At 37.1% G+C, this 19641-nt stretch overlaps 1 protein-coding gene across 1 annotated transcript; it reads right to left on the bottom strand.

Moving 5' to 3' along the window:
• Positions 1 to 1026: 1026 nt before the first annotated feature.
• ADH4 (alcohol dehydrogenase 4 (class II), pi polypeptide) lies at positions 1027 to 19014 on the bottom strand. The gene is made up of 9 exons (XM_019415611.2): positions 18885 to 19014; positions 17504 to 17605; positions 16311 to 16452; positions 14795 to 14882; positions 12441 to 12672; positions 8283 to 8543; positions 4481 to 4616; positions 3866 to 4004; positions 1027 to 1816 (listed from the first exon to the last, which is right to left on the bottom strand). Exons 1-9 carry the CDS (start codon positions 18900 to 18902, stop codon positions 1792 to 1794), a joined length of 1143 nt encoding a protein of 380 aa, XP_019271156.2. The 5' UTR covers positions 18903 to 19014; the 3' UTR covers positions 1027 to 1791.
• Positions 19015 to 19641: the final 627 nt, after the last annotated feature.

Below are 19641 nucleotides of genomic sequence, written 5' to 3'. Positions count from 1 at the left end.
CCAAAATCGATAAAGAACCCACCAAACTCCACACCTGAAAAACAAATAACCCAGTGAAGAAACGGGCAGAAAACATGAATAGACAGTTCTCTAAAGAAGACATAGATGGCCAGCAGGCACATGAAAAGATGCTCAACGTCGCTCCTCATCAGGGAAATACAAATCAAAACCACACTCAGATATCACCTCACGCCAGTCAGAGTGGCCAAAATGAACAAATCAGGAGACTATAGATGCTGGTGAGGATGTGGAGTAATGGGAACCCTCTTGCACTGTTGGTGGGAATGCAAACTGGGGTGCAGCCACTCTGGAAAACAGTGTGGAGATTCCTCAAAAAATTAAAAATGGATCTACCCTATGACCCAGCAATAGCACTGCTAGGAATTTACCCAAGGGATACAGGAGTGCTGATGCATAGGGGCACTTGTACCCCAATGTTTATAGCAGCACTTTCAACAATAGCCAAATTATGGAAAGAGCCTAAATGTCCATCAACTGATGAATGGATCAAGAAATTGTGGTTTATATATACAATGGAATACTACATGGCAATGAGAAAGAATGAAATATGGCCCTTTGTAGCAATATGGATGGAACTGGAGAGTGTTATGCTAAGTGAAATAAGCCATACAGAGAACGACAGATACCATATGTTTTCACTCTTATGTGGATCCTGAGAAACTTAACAGAAGACTATGGGGGAGGGGAAGGACAAAAAAAAAAAGTTAGGGAGGGAGCCAAACCATAAGAGACTCTTAAAAACTGAGAACAAACTGACGGTTGATGGGGGGTGGGAGGGAGGGGAAAGTGGGTGATGGACGTTGAGGAGGGCACCTGTTGGGATGAGCACTGGGTGTTGTATGGAAACCAATTTGACAATAAATTTCATATTAAAAAAAAATACTTAGTGCAAATTACAGATCATTAAAGGATGAGCACTGGGTGTTGTATGGAAACCAATTTGACAATAAATTCCATATTAAAAAAAATACTTACTGCAAATTACAGATCATTAAACTCTAAAGCTCTAGACATTATATGTTTAATGGTTATCAAAGATGAAAAGGGCATTTAATATAGATGGAAATTTGAGAGTGTACATGTGTTTTTGCTTTTTAAAAATCTTCATTTTTAATATATATATATTCATTTATATAGCTTCTGATATCCCACTATTGTGATTATAGTTCATAGTGATAAAGTAGGACTAAGAGAAAAGAAATTAACAGATGTTAGAAAGGAAATTATTTAGTAGTTTATTAAAGAAGATTAGCTTGTAGCTTATTGAAACCCAGAAATTATGTGACAGCGATTTATATATATAACATATTTCAATGATGTATATATCTTATGTATATGTATATAATAATTTTTTCTAGTCAAAATTTTTTGATTATGGAAAATTTTAAACATATACAAAAGTACAGAGAACAGTATAATGAAACTTTGTATATTTATCACCCAACCTTAAAAATTATAATCATGTAGCCAATCTGGCTTTACTTCTTACCCTTCATTCCCCATTCCCACCTCTCCAGAATGAGTTTTAAGCAATTTTCATCATATAATTCTATTCATAAATGCATCAGGTATCATAGTTGCTAAATAGGAAATATTAATGCATTTTATGGATACAAATGCCATAAATGTTTATAACTATTTGATGTTGAGATGTTAATTGTAAATAGTTGTTTAAATTCATGGCAATTCTTGGCTCATCGTTACAGGATATAAATTAACCAGACAGGTTCAGATTCAGTCAGATAGGATTCCAGTTTGTTCCTCGTGTCTTCAGAAGGTCAGGACTATTCGAATGCTGTTAATAATAATAAAACAATAGTCAGCATAGTTTTTATGGTAAATGTAACTAAAACCCACAAATAATTTCTGTATTTTCATTTCAGCATTTGGTTTTAATCTTTCTTTATAGACATCTACTTTGCTAAGCCTAATTGCTTTTATCTTGTCATCCTCTTTCATTCGTGGAATGAATAATACTTTGCAAATGTTGCTAGTAAGCTGGGAAAAGTTCGGAACCCTCACCTGACCCTGGGTGAGGTCCATGCTGCCGCATGATAAGGTTGTAGTGAGGTTTCTGTGTTGGAATAGTCACTGCTTGTTGTGTTGGAGTGATGCTTTCTGAAAACCTAAATATTCTAAATCCTGGGTAATTCCTTCAACATGTAGAAGCAAAGAAGGAGATAATCCTTGGGGACAGAGAATTCCTTATGTTGGACCTTACTGTTGGAACTGTGGAAGCCCTGGCATTAGCAGTTTGCCATGCATAAATGTTTTCTTCACCCAGGGACTAGAGCTACATCTGTCTACCCGTGGAAGGAGAACCTCTGTGTCCTTTTACCAGGAGTCAAGGTCATTGCACCTTAAAAGACCAACTGGGCGTTGCGTTCCCTCTGCTTTCTTACTGCTATGTAGTTGGTATGGTAGGAGGGCCTATCCTCAGTTGTGCTTCCTACACCCACGTGGTAAGTGCCATCCTCTGCTTTCTCCATTGTCACCTTTCCATCTGTGTGGGCAGGAATGTGGTCTTCTCAGTGAGCTAGAGGCCAAGTAGGAAGCCTCATTCAGGTATCTACCCCTCAGCCTTTCATTCTACCTCTGATTACTAGGCCTACTTTAAGAGTACGGGGGACTTGCCCAGCTATTAATAAAGTAATTGACCATTTTCCATTTGGCTGCCACTTAGCAACTCCCTATGGGTATATTCCGTGACTGAAAACTCTAGGGGAAAAGGGGCAGTGGTGGAGGAGCTATGAGTTTTAGGTTCTAAGGCTCCAGACTCCAACCAAACTTCTTACTTAAGGACCACTCCTTATAGGGATACTGAGATTGTGTGAGATATTGCAGAGTTTATACACTAAGTTACTTTGTGTAGCCTAAGTAATTTTTTGTTTTTATTGAACTTCTTTTTGATATATTGCAACTAATATGTTTGCAGATTAGACAGTTCATGTCAGTAGAAATAATTTCTCAGGTTTCTTTCCCAGGAAGTAGCTTGGGTCCTCACACCATGAACCCGTTTTCTTCTGCAACGTTTATTTTCTCCTTCAAACTCATGTCACTTAACTTTAGGTCCTCCCTCCCCCCCCCCTCCCATTTTGTGATGTCTTCTCAGATGCTTTTTTGTCCTGCATCTCCTCTATGAAAGAGTGGTCCTGGTGTTTTTGCCTATTGTTTCTATTGACCAAGATTGTGCCTGATCATTTGAACCAAAATTGTTGATCCTAGTCTCTCCTGCTCCCTAGCTGCTACAGATCCCCTAGTTGGGACATTTCTATAACTTAGTTCTCAGGGTCTATGCCAATGTCAATGCCAAGATAGCTAAAATTGTGGGTCAGAATGTATCTGATGGGAGACCAGTGACAAAGCATGAGGATAAGAGTTAGGGCATGCTTTAAGTTTCTTTAAGTGAGCCACTCACTGCTCACATATCCATGGTTTTCACTTGGTTCTGATAATGAAGGGCCTAGAGTGGGCATCTTTTGTTAATTGCAGAACGTAATGATGCCGGACCCAGGGCTATATTGCACCAGAATGACCAGACATACTATGGAAACCTTTCTTACTAGGGAGCAGCCCCAACTGAGTTAACAATGGTTTTTGAAAGGGAAAATCTGTGTCAGTTTGTATCACCACTCTATGTTAAAATAGTGTATGGCAGTGTACATTATGGGAATAGAGTAGGAAGCTTTTCTTTTCCCAGATGGCCACTATTTAATCTTTTAAGCACATCTAGTATGTGTGATGTTGTGGAAAGTGTCAGAAAAGACAAACTGATTGGTTCTTAACATCAAGTAAAGAGTCATCGTAAAGGTTTTTTGAACCACTTATCCCTCTGTTAACTTACCTTTTGCCTTGGTTCATTAGGTCAAATGCCTCATTGATTTTGTCAAAAGGCAGGGTATGGGTCACCAATATATCCAGATCAAATATCTTATTCTTGTAGTCAGTAACCAGCTTTGGAATAGAATCAATGCTTTTCCAACCTGTAATTTGGCCAAAATGCCACGTAAAGACATGGTTTTTGACAAGAAGTGGTTTAATCAGTTTGTGAGTGAATGAAATTACTAAGCCAGATTTGGGTTGCTTCAAATAGATTATCCCTCCCATGTTTGATCTTCTATACTTTTATTGGTTTAAAAGTTTTTCTTAACAAGGAATGTTAAGATTAGTTTCTATTTCTAGATAAGGAATTATCTCAGTTTGGTCGAAGTTTACCTTTTGTCCCTCATGTGTTGGTTCATTTTAATGCAAAATGAACTTTACAAATTGTAGTTATCCATTTATACAAATTTTGTTTATTCTCAAATAATTGCTAGAATAGCTTTTATTCAGTCTCTAGATATGTTATTAGGCACTAGATATTTAAACAATATATTTTTTACTTTCCATTCAATAATTTCATTATAAGAATTTGAGTACTACTATGGAGATAATTAAAAGAGGGGAAAAAAAAACTGACCACCAAAGCATGTTCCATTTATGGTACGGCCCATTATGAGCTCCACTGGAGATATAGTCAATCCTCTAATTTCAGAGTCTACCCCGATGAAAGTACATGATCCCCAACCTGCTATTGTACAGTCCAGGGCTGCTCTCTGGAAGGTCAAAAAAAAGATTGGTTAAGCAGAAAACATAGAACATGAACCCTAGTGTAGGTATGCACAATGCTTTAGGGAAAACGTATGCAACTCTGCATATAAGATAAGATTATTCAAGCTAAAATGATCATAGTATTGTTGATTGATACTTGAGGTGCCACTGTTCTGTTTCAGATAGAACATTCATTAAAATTTTGAGCATTACCCAAAAATATATTGAAAAGAAACAATATATTATTTTGTTTAATACCATAGTTATGGTGAACCTGGAATGTGTATCATTGCCTGTCAAGAAAAGTAACATGTGAAGTTAGGAAAGAACTCTAGAAGGTATTATAAACTCTTACCAAGTTTTCAGTGATCTGTTGTGGATATGTAGTAAAACATTTGCAGTTCTATATGCATAAAAACAATCTTTGAAGTCATGAAGAGAGGAATGAATAAGTATTTATTAGAGCCCAGGAAATGAGGTACACACCATAAACTTAGTAGATCCCAAAGTAAGATAATTAAAAAATGCTACTTAAAACAGAGGACAAAACAGTTTCAACAGAATCTGACACTGGCTGCTGGTCATAAAACATTTCATCTCCTTCCCTACATTAGTTAGCTCTCACAGTTAGGTAGAGTTATGTAACTAATTCTGGGTCATTGGCTATGAGCAGAAGTGATGTGTGTTATTTCATAGACGAAACAGAACCTGCCAGCTGTTCCTTCTCCTGCTGTAACAACCAAGATGATCTCGTGGTGAGATTGTGAAGCTACAAATTTGAACTTGACTGAGCCTTGATTGCTGGCTGAATAACTACATGGAAGACAGTGGCCCAGGGGAGTTGCTTTGATATTCTCATGAGAGAGAGTTATGTTAACCTACTGCAAGTTTGGGGTTAAAAATGCCAAGGATTGAAAACATAAAGAAGTTTGAGAAAGGTATAAATTTCTGGGTGGCCATTCCATAAGAAGCCATATGGTAACTAGATGAACATTTATAATCTTTTGAGACTAATCTTAAGAAAAGTGTAAACTTTATTTTATATCCCTTGCCATAGTCAGTGCTCAACTTAATTCTGACCTGTTGGGGCAATTTTTACTTTCACAAAAGTCCCAATAGGAAGAACAGCTTTTTTCATCACTGATCACTGTGTGAAAGAAGCAGTTTAAAGTACAGTAAATTCTCCCCCTCTCCATGTCTTACGAGTGATGGAAAATGCAATGATCTAGAACTTTTAGAATGTGTTTTGAAATTTTTATTTGACTACATATTTATTCTTTTGAGAATTCATAACATTTCTAAATAGCAACTCTTCTGTGTGGACTTTTTATTGGGAGGAAATACTTTCGTTTATGCTGTATGGAGAGATCTATGGAGAGGGGAAAATCCATAGGCACTATTTGTTACCTGAAGGTAGCTATTTACATTGACTCTTATTTACTATCTTATTAAAAAAATTTTTTTTTCCCTGTTTGCCTTTTCTACGTTTCTGGAGCTTTGCTCCAAGCAAAGAATTAATTTCCCTAATGATGACTTAAGTAAAAATGAGCATTATATGCACAACAGTTTTATTTAGAAGTCTCTGATAAGTTTTGATGAGAATTACTTTTAATTTTCAAAACTTTATAATATTGTTAATTATTGTAACTTTCTGATTATTCTGTTGGGTTCTTAAGGCTGCTTTAGAGCACTAGTGGTCTTTGAATTCAAGTTCACACCCATTGCTGGAATCTCCTCTACAACCAAGAAATTTAGCTTTCCTTAGTAATGGAAACTTGGTGGACTGGTAGGTAGCTGATGTTTTGTGATTAAATAAATCCATCATTTATTTGGATTCTCTGGTATAATTCTATTCCATAATTTAAAATGATAATAGAACCTGCCAAGTTTTAGTTCAGATGGTTCTCAACTTGAGTAATGTGTAAAAAATATTGGTATCTGGGCCTTAGACTCTTGAGACTATCCTGGAGTATGGTCCATTCATTGATATTAAACAATGACAACAACTCCCCACGCATTTCTAAAGTGTAGCCGGTGTTGAGAATCTCTATACTAGAAAGATAAAATCAATAGGCTGAATTTCAATGTTTGTAAAAAGTTTGAGCTATGGAAAGTGGAAGAATATTGTGGCACAATGCAAGTTGCAGATGCCAGGGACAACGTCTGAAGCATTGAACACAGGGGACTACGTGCAGGATAAGGAGCCTTAATGCATGAATTTTCAGTAATAGCTGATATTTATTGAGTGCTTATTACCTACCATACCCTCTTTTAAGCAGTTACGTTATCAATGAAAGCATTCTGAGAGGAGAGACCGAGGTAGGGAGCCTGATGCTCTCAGCACCTCTTCCCCATCTCCATTCTTTTTCTGGGAAATGCATCAGTAGGGTAAGAACCAAGGGGAAGAACTGTTCAAAGCCTGCCACTGGGAGGCTGAAGTACAGAATTGTATTGTTAAATTTTTTTTTTTTTTGTAAAAATCATTTTAAGAGAAAGAGGGAGAGAGAGAGAGAGCACATGTGTGTGTGTGAGTGGGAGACGGGCAGAGAGAGGGAGAGAGAGAGAATCCCAAGCAGGCTCCACACTGCTTTATTTTGAGTTTGGCCCTGCTGAGTCCAATGTGGGGTTGAAACTCACAAACCATGAGATCATGACCTGGGCCAAAATCAAGAGTTGGGTGCTTAACTGACTGAGCCACCCAGGTGTCCCCAGAATTCTATTTTTTTTTATCATCTCCCTAGAGGAGGTTTTGGCAGCCATGTTGAATGAAGTCATAATTAAAAGGGCATAGTGTCATAGCTACTCCACAGATCTCACTCATGAAGAAGACTCCATGGCAGATAGTTGACAAATTTTTTGTCATCTCATAAAAACCAAAACTCTGCTTAGTGTATTTGCACAAATGGGTATGAAGTGAACATTCGCTGGAAGATGAGCCTGGGCATTCTGGCAGGCTAACTTCTCCATCTGTTGTCTGTGTGGTTGATTTACCCCACTTTCTCAAGTAGAATAGACAGGGCTGGCTTTGTGGGCCTGCAGCCAGTGCAGTCGCTCAGGGCCCTGTGCCTAGAAGGGCCTGCAAATTATGTAGCTCGTCTTGAGAGAAGAAATCTGAATGATACAGAATTATTTAGGAAAAAAAGATCTACTTTTTAATTTTGCAGTGTGTGTGTGCGTGTAATATATTGAAAATTTCACGTATATGATTTGGATCTAATTTTGCAGCTCATTTACTGAGATCTGATGGACAGAACTGGATTGCTTGTAAATTGCTAACCTCTCCCTTCTCTGATTTTAGCTGGGAGTGGATACTTCCAGCTGTTAGGGGTGACACGTGTCCTTCTGTCCCCTTCCCTTCTCTAAATCTGCCTTTTCTGTTGTTTCTTTGTCATTTCTCATAGGCAGAATTATTTTAAAATTTTCATTTCTAAGTTTTCTCTTAACTTTTTGCTGAATTTCATGTGGAAGAGTATACAAAAATATTTATTAATACTTGTAATTAAATATTAATACATGCAATCTAATAGCTAATATTTTCTATATAAATATATAATATATACATATATGTATATAAAATATACAAAGTAACTATATCGATATGCACATTGCCAATGTTTATTAATGTTAATAAATAATAATTTATTATATACTATCATTAAAAATATACATACCATGGCTTCAGGTCCACCTGCACAATCAAGGGCAAAATCCACCCCTCCTTTGGTCATTTCAATGATGACCTCCTGGATGGGTTTATGTAGGTTTCTAGGATTGAGGCAGTCAGTGGCTCCGAGGGCTTTGGCCTTTGTAAACTTCTCACTGTTGATGTCAATAGCTATAATTCTGGAAGCTCCTGCTACTTTACAACCCATTATAGCAGAAAGACCAACACCTCCTAGGCCAAAGATGGCACAAGTAGAACCAGGGGTGACCTGCAGGCAGGACAATTATAAATTAACTTTTTAAAAAATTTATTTTTTAATTTTTTTAGAGAGAGTGCATGAGCTGGGAGAGAGGACAGAGAGAGAGAGAATGAGTCCTAAGCAGGCTCCACACTCAGGATGGAGGCCAGTGAGGGGACTTGATCCTACGACTGTGAGATCATGACCTGAGCTGAAATCAAGAGTCAGACGCTCAGCTGACTGAGCCACCCAGGCACCCCTAAGTTAACTGTTAATGGAAGTGAACTTAACTTTTTTTAGATGGAGAGAGTGAGGTGGGGGCAGGAACATATAAATAAAAGACTGTCTATCGTAAAACTAAATGATACAGCCAATAGGGAAAATCTGCCAATATAAAAATGGATGAATCACTGGCTAAATTTGGAGAATCATTTGAATGCCATTAGAATGATCAGCTAATAGTAAGGAATAAGCCCAAGTGAAAATAATCCTCTTGTTTTCCTGTTCCCTTTTAGTGTTGTCAGCACAAAATTTTAAAACCCACACATTTTAAAGGGTTTATTATTTTCCTTTTTAAATAGATCACAAATAATTTATATTTTTAATGGGCCTTATTTGGTTGTATTAGTGTTATAGTCGGTTTTGAATGAGCACTAATGTTTCTCTAAGTGTGAATTAACTCACATCTCAAATCACCAATTAATTTGAAAGGCATGAAAGACAAATTTCTTTTGGTTTTATATATTTCCTTTTTGTTTTTTCTATATTGCATAATTTATAATCTACCTTGATTTGTTGATTTTGTATTTGTGTGCGTGTTTCTTCAAAAGACTGTAAGTTCTTTGAACTCATATTATCTTTCACATTGCTATTAAGAGTGTTCTATGTGTTGGGTCTTTAATAAATGTTCATTGCATCGAATGAAATAGAAACTGAATATACAAGATGATAAGGAAAGTTGCTGTAACTGGATTATGTTATTCTGTAGAGTGGTATAGTGGCAAAAAAATACTACACAGATGCTTAATTAATGCTGTTAGAATTAAAGCATAAACAAAAGGGAAAGAGGAATCTGCCCAAGGGATGTACTGATATATTTTAAATTGGAAACAAAACTATTAAGGAATAGAGAAAATGTATATCTCTTACTTTAATTTATGCATGATATTAGGCAGGCATACAGTGTTTGACTTTTGCTACTCAGGGGGAAATAAAATATATTTTTTACAAATATTCATAATGTTCTCTATACACAGTGTGATGTTTACAATGTTGTGGCACATGTTTACATGTGTTGTGGCACATGTTTACAATGTTGTGGCACAGTCTTTAAGGAGATATATCTCCTTAAAGACTGTGTTTAAAAGTTTGCCTCTAAGAGTCATTGAAAGTAGAAATGCATCTTCCTTATTGAGGCAATGTTATACACCGCTTCCAACAGTATAAATTGAATACACTATATTACTTGTGTTAAACAACTAGACTGCTGCGTGTAAAAGTGCCCTTGATTATGGTCCTGGGGGGGGGGGTGGTCACTATAAACTACCCCGCCACAATTTGAAAATAGAATAATTCATAGTGGATGATTATCTATTTGCAGACAACACGGTTAAAAGACATTTTCATGCTTCCAAAGATCTCTGTGAAACGTGATTAATTTGGCAGTAAAGGATACAAGCTGATTAAAAAGAATTAGGACTCCTGGTCACGCTGGGTGCCAGTCTCCCACTAATTATACAAAGTTGTGTCATCACTTTTCTTCCCAGAAGGAAATTAAACTTTATTAAAACTCTTGCCTTTTGGCTAGAATTAATGATATTTCACTTCCCTTAACTTGTTCCTATCAGATTCATTTCTCTTCTCTAAGCATCCTATGAGGTGGTTTAGGTGTTCCTCAACCGCGAGAACAGGTCCTGGAAATTTGGATTGGGTTTAAAAGAAAATTGTAGCTGAATCTCTAGTGTTAATATCCCTGAAGAAAGACTAGAGTAGTAGACGGTGACAGTCTTCATGGAGTCCAGACAGGAGAGAGTGGCCCAAAGAGCAATAATTCTGACAATACTATGTACAGGAGAGTATGCCTTGACTGCTAAGGTTACACCTGCTTTTAACTTCCCTCAATTAACCCCCTTCCTCCAGGAGCCTTCAGAATGTAGTCGGACTTCGCATATGATTTTTAATTTTTATTAATGAATGAATGAATAAATGAATGAATTTTTGGAGGGAGATAATACAGTGATAGCCAAAAGTAGCATTCCTGTCTGCTTGGTTGACATAATTCTCAGTGAAAAGTCTTCTCTTCATATTCTGCCTACTAGATCACCCTGTTATTTTGGTTAGGCTGAGTTTATTTCCTTGACACTCTAACACCTCTAGGTAACCTGACAAAAAGGACTATTTGGATTGCAAAGCTGAAAACCAAGCCTTATCAAGATTTTTAGGGGTTGGGCACCTGGGTGTCTCAGTCGTTAAAATCTGACTTCCGCTCAGGTCATAATCTCAAGATTTGTGAGTTTGAGCCCCACATTGGGTGAGCTGGAGCCCCGTATTAGGTGAGGGTGAGCCCTAATTCTCTCTTTCTCGCTACCCCCCCCACCCCCCCGCCGCTCCTCGTGGGGCTGCCCCTTGAGGATTCTCTCTCTCTCTCTGCCCCTCACTCACTTGCGCTTTCTCTCTCTCTTTCTTTCTTAAGAAAAAAAAAAAAAGATTTTTAAGCGTTGCACGTGAATCTGGCTTCATTTATTCATTCATTGAAAAATTATTAAGCTCCTACTCTGTGCTAGGCATAGGGCCTAGAGTGATTGTTCACATCACAATGAACAAGAGAGAGTTGTTGCCCTCAGGGAGTAAATAGTCTAATAGGGAGGAGAAATAAATGGGAAATTTCTCCATAGTATGATAGGAAGGAAGACAGGGATAAACACAGATACTTTTGGGAAAACTGGAAGGAATACCCAATGCATGCCCAAGAGGCTGAAGTGTTTCTGATAGGAGGTGGGAAAAAAAATGGAGTCAGCCAGAAGAGGTAGGGGAGCTTTCCAGGCACTGTTGTTGGGAGCTGGGTGTGGAGAGCCCAGGAGACCCGGTGATTAGAGCCTGGAGACTGAAGGTCAGGCCCGGGGGAACAGTGAGCCTGCAAAGGGAGAATTAGGGAGAATCACTAGCTCACTGAGGGAAAAGGGGAGTAATGAAAGGGGAATGAAATCTTCAGATTTGTTGTTTAAAAAGACCACTCTGGTTGCACTTTGCAGTTTGAACTCAAGGGATGAAGAGTGATGTCAAGGAGGTTTAAATAAAGGGGTTGTTTGAGGCATCCAAATGATAGTGACATCTCTCCAGTCTCTCATTAAAGTTTTGTGAAAGCTTCTAAATTCTAAGGTGGGATCCCAGGGATGCATCTTGCCACCATTGGGGCTGTCACTTGAGACATTCCCTTGGAGCCACAAATGGGCACGATGAGAAGCAGAAGTGAATTACCACAGTTTGAGGGAGAGAAATCTGCAGGGTCAAGGAGAAAGCAGAGGTGGCTATATGGAGATCGCTGGGAGTTTCTGTAGTTTCTGTTGCCTCTTGACTGGATCTGCTGTCCCAGGATGAACATTGCTATTTAGGGGACATATTTAAGCATGCTGTATTTAAGGCAGGGATGGTCTATAAGGTAGCATATCAGTATAGAGACAAGAAATTAACCTCATCCAGGTGCTAACTATATGCCAGCTGCTGGACTAGATATCTTATGTATGTAATATGATTTAATTATCTGCATAACTATTTGTAGGAAATATTAGTGTAGAGGGATTAAAGAACTTGCCTACAGTCACAGAGGTAATAAATTACAGAGCTAGGACTTGAAGGTAACCAGCTGATTTATCACGCTATTTCCTAGTAAATTCTATTTTATGCAACCTGGTGATTAAACACTTTTACCTTGGCAGTGTTGATTGCAGCTCCATAGCCAGTTGAAAACCCACATCCTAACAGACAAACTCTCTCTAAATTTGCATCATCATCAATTTTGGCAAGATTAATATCTGACACGACAGTGTACTGAGTGAAGGTGCTGGTTCCCATGAAATGGTAAATTGGTTTTCCTTTGCAGGTAAACCTGCTGGTTTTGTCTTCCATTAGTTCTTGATCAACAATAGGATTTTTGACTAGACTAGAAAATTACAAAAAAAAAAAAAAGACACAAAAAAGAGAATATAAATGGACCTCTGATTACATTCCTGAAAAAATTCCTGGGCATTACATGTTTATTATGACAATTTTATGAGAGAAAAATTGAGAAAATGACTTGAGACTTTTCACATAAATATAATCAGAAGTAGTTTAAAGATGATAAACTTTTTATTGAATACTCTTTATGGGCCAGAAACTCTCTTAGGAGTTTACATGTATTAATTCTTAAAAAAATTGTAATGGAAAACTCAACTATATATGAAAGTAGAAAGTCTAGGTTGTTGCATATCTGTGCAACCATATCTCAGCTTCTGTAGTTATCAATTCATGGCTGATGTTCTGTCATCTATTACCTGCCACCCCCACCAGCACCCACTCTCCCTCATGGGACTATTTTGAATTAAACCCCAGACGTTACTATTTCATCTGTAAATATTTTAGTATGTGTCTCAAAAAGATAGATTCTTTGGGGTACCTGGGTAGCTTAGTCAGTTAAGCATCCAACTTCGGCTCAGGTCATGATCTCACGGCTCATGAGTTTGAGCCTCACATCGGGCTCTTTGCTGTCAGCTCGGAGCCTGGAGCCTCCTAAAGATTCTGTGTCTCCTTCTCTGTGCCCCCTACCTCCCATCTCTCTCTCAAAAAATAAATACACATTAAAAAACAAAGAGATTCTTTTAGGTTGACATATTGCATTTTGTTGATATGTCTGTTAAGTCTCTCTTACTTTCTAGATGCTCACTTCTCTCCTTATTTTTTTCTTTACAATTTATTTGTTGAAGAAACAGTCATTTGTTCTGTAGAGTTTTCTCATTCTGGATTTTTCTGATTACATTCCTGTAATTGGGTTTAACATGTTTCTCCATGCTTGTATTTCCTCTAAACTAGTGTTTTCAATCTAACTGATTGATTTAATTCAGGTTTTATATTTTTGTAGGAGTATTTCAAAGGCAGTGTTGTGTATTTTCATCTGGAGGCACATAATACTTTATTATCTCTCTTTTTGTGATGTTAGAAAGAACTTATGGTCATTGCCAAAATCCATTATTTCATTAAGAGTTTGCAAAAAGGTGTATTAATTCTTTAAATATCTACCACAACTCTGTAAAATAAGCATTATTATTATTCCCATTTTGTAGACAAGGAAATTGAGTAATAGTGATTAGATGTAAGAGTAGTATAATTTTAGCTTCCAAAATAACTAGCTTCAATTAGTATTAAGGATAAGTAGATTTTTCTGTAGTCTCATTAAAGAATAAGGTGATAAAGGTTTTGGACTCTGGAGTCCAACTGCTTATGTTCAAAATCTAGTTATTTTTTTAAAAAAATGTTTAATGTTTGTTTATTTCTGAGAGAGAGAGAGCGAGACAGAGTGTGAGTGGAGGAGGGGCAGAGAGAGAGAGGGAGACAGAATCTGAAGCAGGCTCCAGGCTCTGAGCTGTCAGCACAGAGCCTGACATGAGGCTCGAACTCACGAACCATGAAACCATAACCTGAGCCAAAGTCAGACACTCAACCAACTGAGCCACCCAGGCACCCCTCAAAATCTAGTTCTAAGACTTTTATCTGTGTGGCCTTGGAATAAATTACTAAGCCTCATTTCATCCCTCTCTCTTCTGTGGAAATAGCTACTATTTTGATTTTGGCATTTATCATTCCAATAGTGTATTTATACCTTTACTACATGCATATGTAACCATAAATTATACTGTCTGTGGTATTGTTTTGTATATGATATCTTACTAAACATGTTTGTCAGCAACTTGCTTCTTTCCCTTAACATTATGTGAGATTATTCTGTGTTGTTGTATGTAGATCAAGTTTAGCCCTTTTCATTGTTATATAGTATTCCATTGTGTTACTACATAGCACTTTGTTAATCCGTTCTCTTATTGGTGGGCATTGGGCTATTTTTAAATGCTGTTATAAATAATGTTGCAGTGAACATTCTAGCATATGTTTCTTTGGGTAATTTTGCAACACTTTCTTGTATACACCAAGGACTAGAATTGGTGGATAGAAACTTCATCTAGGTATTGCCAGTGTACTTCCCCAAATACGTATACCAATTCATATTCTTACTAATAGTGTATAGAGCTTACCTGAGTTTTGTACAGAAATTTGTGAGTGGACTCAGACAGAACTTGCATTTTCCACATTGAGGCATGTAGAGTGGAATTACTTTGTCACCTGGAAAGAAAGGCCATGTGTTGGATGGTGCCTAAGATACAGCTTGTAAATAGTTTCTACCAGATGTATCAGTGGAAAACACCATTCTTTTTGGTATATATATGTTCAGCAGAAAGTATAGATGGCTACAATATTTTGTTGCTTTACAAGATTCCCCAAGTATTGAATATACTGTATTTTAAAAAATTTTAAAAATATTTATTTATGTATTAATTTAATTTAATTTAATTTATTTTGCTGCTGGGCGCTTGGGGAACAAATCTGCATTGATACCACTAGCTGCAGAGTCCTGTCTGAGGCTATGCTGTCACTGAAACTCTCTGCATCATGACTATTACTTTTTTTTCTTAACATTTCTAAACATCTTGTATGGAGTAGAGCATCCTTATTAAAGGTGGACAACAACAGGCAGGATATGGAGATTAAACTTTACATCATTGCCATGTTTCACCATTTAGTTCACTTCAAATTCTATATTTTTCTATTTTTTTACTCAAATACAACTTACTTATGGCTTCTTTCCTCTGATGATCACAGCCCAATAATGATAATTAACATTTTTTCAACATTTAGTATGTGCTAGGCATCCTTCTGTTTACCCATATTATCTCATTTACTTCTCAGAACTGTCCTTTGAGATGGGTACCTTTTCTCTCCACTTTAGAAAACAGAAATCTGAGCTGTGTCACAGAAAAGTGACTTCACTGGTGAAGGTCACACAGCCAGTAAGTGGCAGAGCTAGGACTACATTGGCCAGAGCACTTCATGGATGCAAAGCTTATGGGAGCAATTTGTTTCTCTGATCTTGTTTGGAATGGAATCTAATATACTCCTATGTTTGGAGCATTCTCATTAAAGGAGGAAAGAATGATACAGTTCATCCCACTTGACAAGTGAGTATTACAGAACCCATATTCCAATATTTTGTGAATGTTATAAAATGGGAAGTAAAAAATTTCAGCCCATTGGCATGTTCCATTCACATATTATTTTTATGTTACAAAGTTTCAAAAAGACACATAAGCTAATATTGACATATATAATATTTCTCACTTAGGCTGACTGTATATCCTTATTCTTTAAATTCTTTGTAATATTCAATTGGTTCTCTGTTTTGTTTAGAGGAGGTTGTTATAAATTTTCATTTGTGCCTTCGGGGTTGCTTCACAGGACAGTTTCTCAGTGCTACATGTGAATAAAGTGACCATATTATCCAGATTTTATCCATTCTGATTTCAAATATTCTGTCCCATTGTTATACTGTGATAGATAACATGTTTTAGTTTGTCTTTGGAAAAGATGGTTCCCATATATAGAGACCAATATAATATACATCCCCTATATATAAATAGCATGCAAAACCAAGATTGTATCAGTCCCTGAAATATCCTGACATTTTCATTTAACTGGAATCAGGAAAAGACGTACCTGGTTTGAAACTGGTCACTCCTGGCCCAACACTTTCCACAATTCCTGCGCCCTCATGGCCAAGGATCACTGGGAAGAGGGCCTCTTTAAACTTAGGATTGATCGGATGGCCGTCAGTATGGCACAGGGCAGTGGCGATTATCTGCAAGGCAATCACAGACTTGAGTCCTGTTTCTGTCATTATGTCATTAGGGTTAGGATAATTTTAGGCCCAATGTCACCTTGACACTTTACAACATTCCTAGAGCTCAATAAAAGAGTTACATTTTGAGGGGGGAGCACAATTAAAAATATCAGCATATATTCTTTTCCTCTAAATAACAAACCTTTGTTTTCTAACTTTCACTGTCACTGGAGAGTCATACAAAGAGATAGAATTGGCAATTACTGCCTCCAGGAGAGGAGAAATCAAAGGTAGTAGGGAAAATAAACAAAATCTTTTAGGCAGAGGTAGTGGAGGGAACACAGGCTTCTAGGGCTGGTGCAAATTTTGTTGAAACTACATGAAAGGAAATAGAGGTAATAAAATCTTTATACTTAAAAGAGGTATCGGATAAAGGAATGTCTCAATAGCTAACATATCCCTTACTATTCAAGATTCTCTTGACAAGGATATCTTATTCATCCTCATGTATAAACCCATACTGTGGTAGTCCTCAGGAGAAGTGTATAAGCTGGGCCAGCTGGGGGGAAATGGAGAAGTTTTGCCAGCTTTCAGTCTGTGGTCTCTGCTCAGTGCAGTGTCTTTTCCCTGCTGACCCATGCCTGTCTCTCCTCTGGGCATTTTAGACCCTCATACTGCCCTGGACAGCACTTCAGGTCTTCCTTCTACCTTGTGTTGAACCAAATTTTCTATCTTTCTTTTAATATCACTTTGTAATAAAGCAAAAGAAAGAAAGCAAAAAAAAACCTAACTAATTCTAATCTGAAGTGAATTCCTTTGTCTAATTCTCAGGGCTAATGGTTAATGTAAAGATAGTTGAATTAAATTTTAAACCTGTTATTAATAACAACTGATATTTAATAATTTACCCCTCCTGGGATAATTCCTGTTTCTATCTGGACCTAAAAATGAAATTTTGCCACAGGTGACACTCCAGGTGCTCTCGGTCATACCACATAGGCTTGACCCGAAGAAGCCAAACCTGCACTGAGTGTCTTCTCTGTACTATATAGGAAAAGTCTCCACTTACCTGGACGCGAACTTCATGAGCCTTGGGGGAAGCTACCTCGACCTCTTCTATGCAGAGGGGCTTGCCTGCTTCCCAGGCAATAGCTGCTTTGCATTTAATAACCTGAGAAAGAGGGATACATGGGGAAAGACAGGGAGATTAATTGTGTAATTAATATATAACTATATAAGATGTAATTAATTAATATTATATTTAAAAATTTAAATATATGTAACATTGAAAGAAGGTGGAGGGGAGCCTGGGTGGCTCAGTTGGTTAAGCGTCCAGCTCTTGTTTTCAGCTCAGGTCATGATCCCAGGGTTGTGAGTTCGAGCTTTGTGTGGGTCTCTGCACTGACAGTGTGGAGACTGCTTGGGATTCTCTCTCTCCCTCCCTCCCCTGCTCACTCTCTCTCAAAATAAATAAATAAACTTAAAAAAAAAAAGAAATAAAGTGGAAGGAAACAAATCTATAATACTCGTTTCTAATGCTATTATTTTTGCTTTTGGTATGCTTTTCCCAGTCTTTGACCACACAAATACATAATTTTTGATAGCTGTTTTGCAATTTTGAACATCTATATATATACATATATATGTATACGTATATATGTATACATATGTGAATCACATATATATATATGTATATGTATATCACATATATATGTATATGAATATATATATATTTAAGTTTATTTTTTGGGAGAGAGAGAGCACGTGTGAATGGGGGAGGGACAGAGAGAGAGGGAGAGGAAGAATCCCAAACAGGTTCCACACTGCCAGTGCAGAGCCCCATGTGGGCTTGATCCCACAAACCATGAGATCATGACCTGAGCCGAAATCATGACCTGAGCCGAAATTGAGAGTCAGTTACCCAACCGACTGATCTACCCAGTCACCCCTTGAGTTTATGTTTTTGAATATCATTAGTCTTATTGCACATACAACATAAATTATAGAAAGTTTCAAAGTACAAATAAGAACAAAAGAAACAAATCTACCTATAATTTCATCGCTCATTTTATGATTTTGAGGTAAATTTTTTCAGTATTCCTAAATGGGATCATATTTTATATAACATTTTGTAATTATTTTTCTACTTATTAATATACTATAAATATTTTCTATATTTTTCTCTAGCTTTTTTTCTAACAAATGCAAATTGTATTTTGTTGTTACAGCATAGTTACTCAAATCTGTCTCTTTTTTGCCTTTGTAAATAATATTTAATTGACTACTCTTGTAGTAAGCATTTTGGCACATCCTCAGTAATTTCCTTAAATTTCTAGCAGTTCACTTAAATCCTTTTAAAATGCTGCTTTCTGAGAGTAATTCTGAAGGAAGCTTCTCTTAGCAAAATTATAATAAGACAAACAAGAATAAGAAATAGTGTATTTGCTTACTTTGCCCTTGGTGCCCATTTTTCTTTGGCAAACTAGCCTTGGAAGTTTCTTTCTCACTTAAGAATCTCTTCCACTTCTATCCAGGGTGCTCAGTGTCCTATAATGATCTGTCTGAATAAATACCATTCCTGCCCTGTTATTCTCCAATCACTTTCCTCTTTTGCTTCTGTGATACATAGCTCTGCCCATTTCTCATGTGATTTGTACTCTCATATTTTAGCTGCCAACTGCATTGCTCCCAGCTGTTATTTGAAGAAGATTTTTGTTTACTTTTTTCCTTTTATTGCGTAATATAAGATAGTAGAGAAAAGTTCATTAAGATTATACAGATGCATTAACACATAAAGGATATTTCTACTGCCCCAGAATCCTTCCTGTACCCAGGCTTCTCCTTTATAAGCCTGTAATCATTCCCTTGCATTTTAAAAAAAATTTTAATGTTTATTTTCAAGAGAGAGACAGCATGTGAGTGGGGGAGGGGCAGAGAGAGAAGGAGACACAGAATCTGAAGCAGGCTCCAGGCTCTGAGCTGATAGCTCAGAGCCTGATGTGGGGCTTGACCTCATGAACTGTGAGATCATGACCTGAGCCGAAGTCAGACACTTAACCGACTGAGCCACCCAGGTGCCCCAATTTCCTTGCATTTCTTTATGTTTTATGGTTCTCTCTACAGTATAGTTTTGTTTTAGCTATTAAAATCTTTATATGACATGTGATAATTGTTCCTGGAAACAAAGGTACAGTGAAATTGTATTAA

The sequence above is a fragment of the Panthera pardus genome, unplaced genomic scaffold, assembly GCF_024362965.1.
Source record: "Panthera pardus isolate Hobbes unplaced genomic scaffold, ASM2436296v1 HiC_scaffold_13, whole genome shotgun sequence".
NCBI lineage: Eukaryota > Metazoa > Chordata > Mammalia > Carnivora > Felidae > Panthera > Panthera pardus.
The sequence above is the reverse complement of the archived record's forward strand: the minus strand, read 5'-3'. Positions and strand labels throughout refer to the sequence as shown.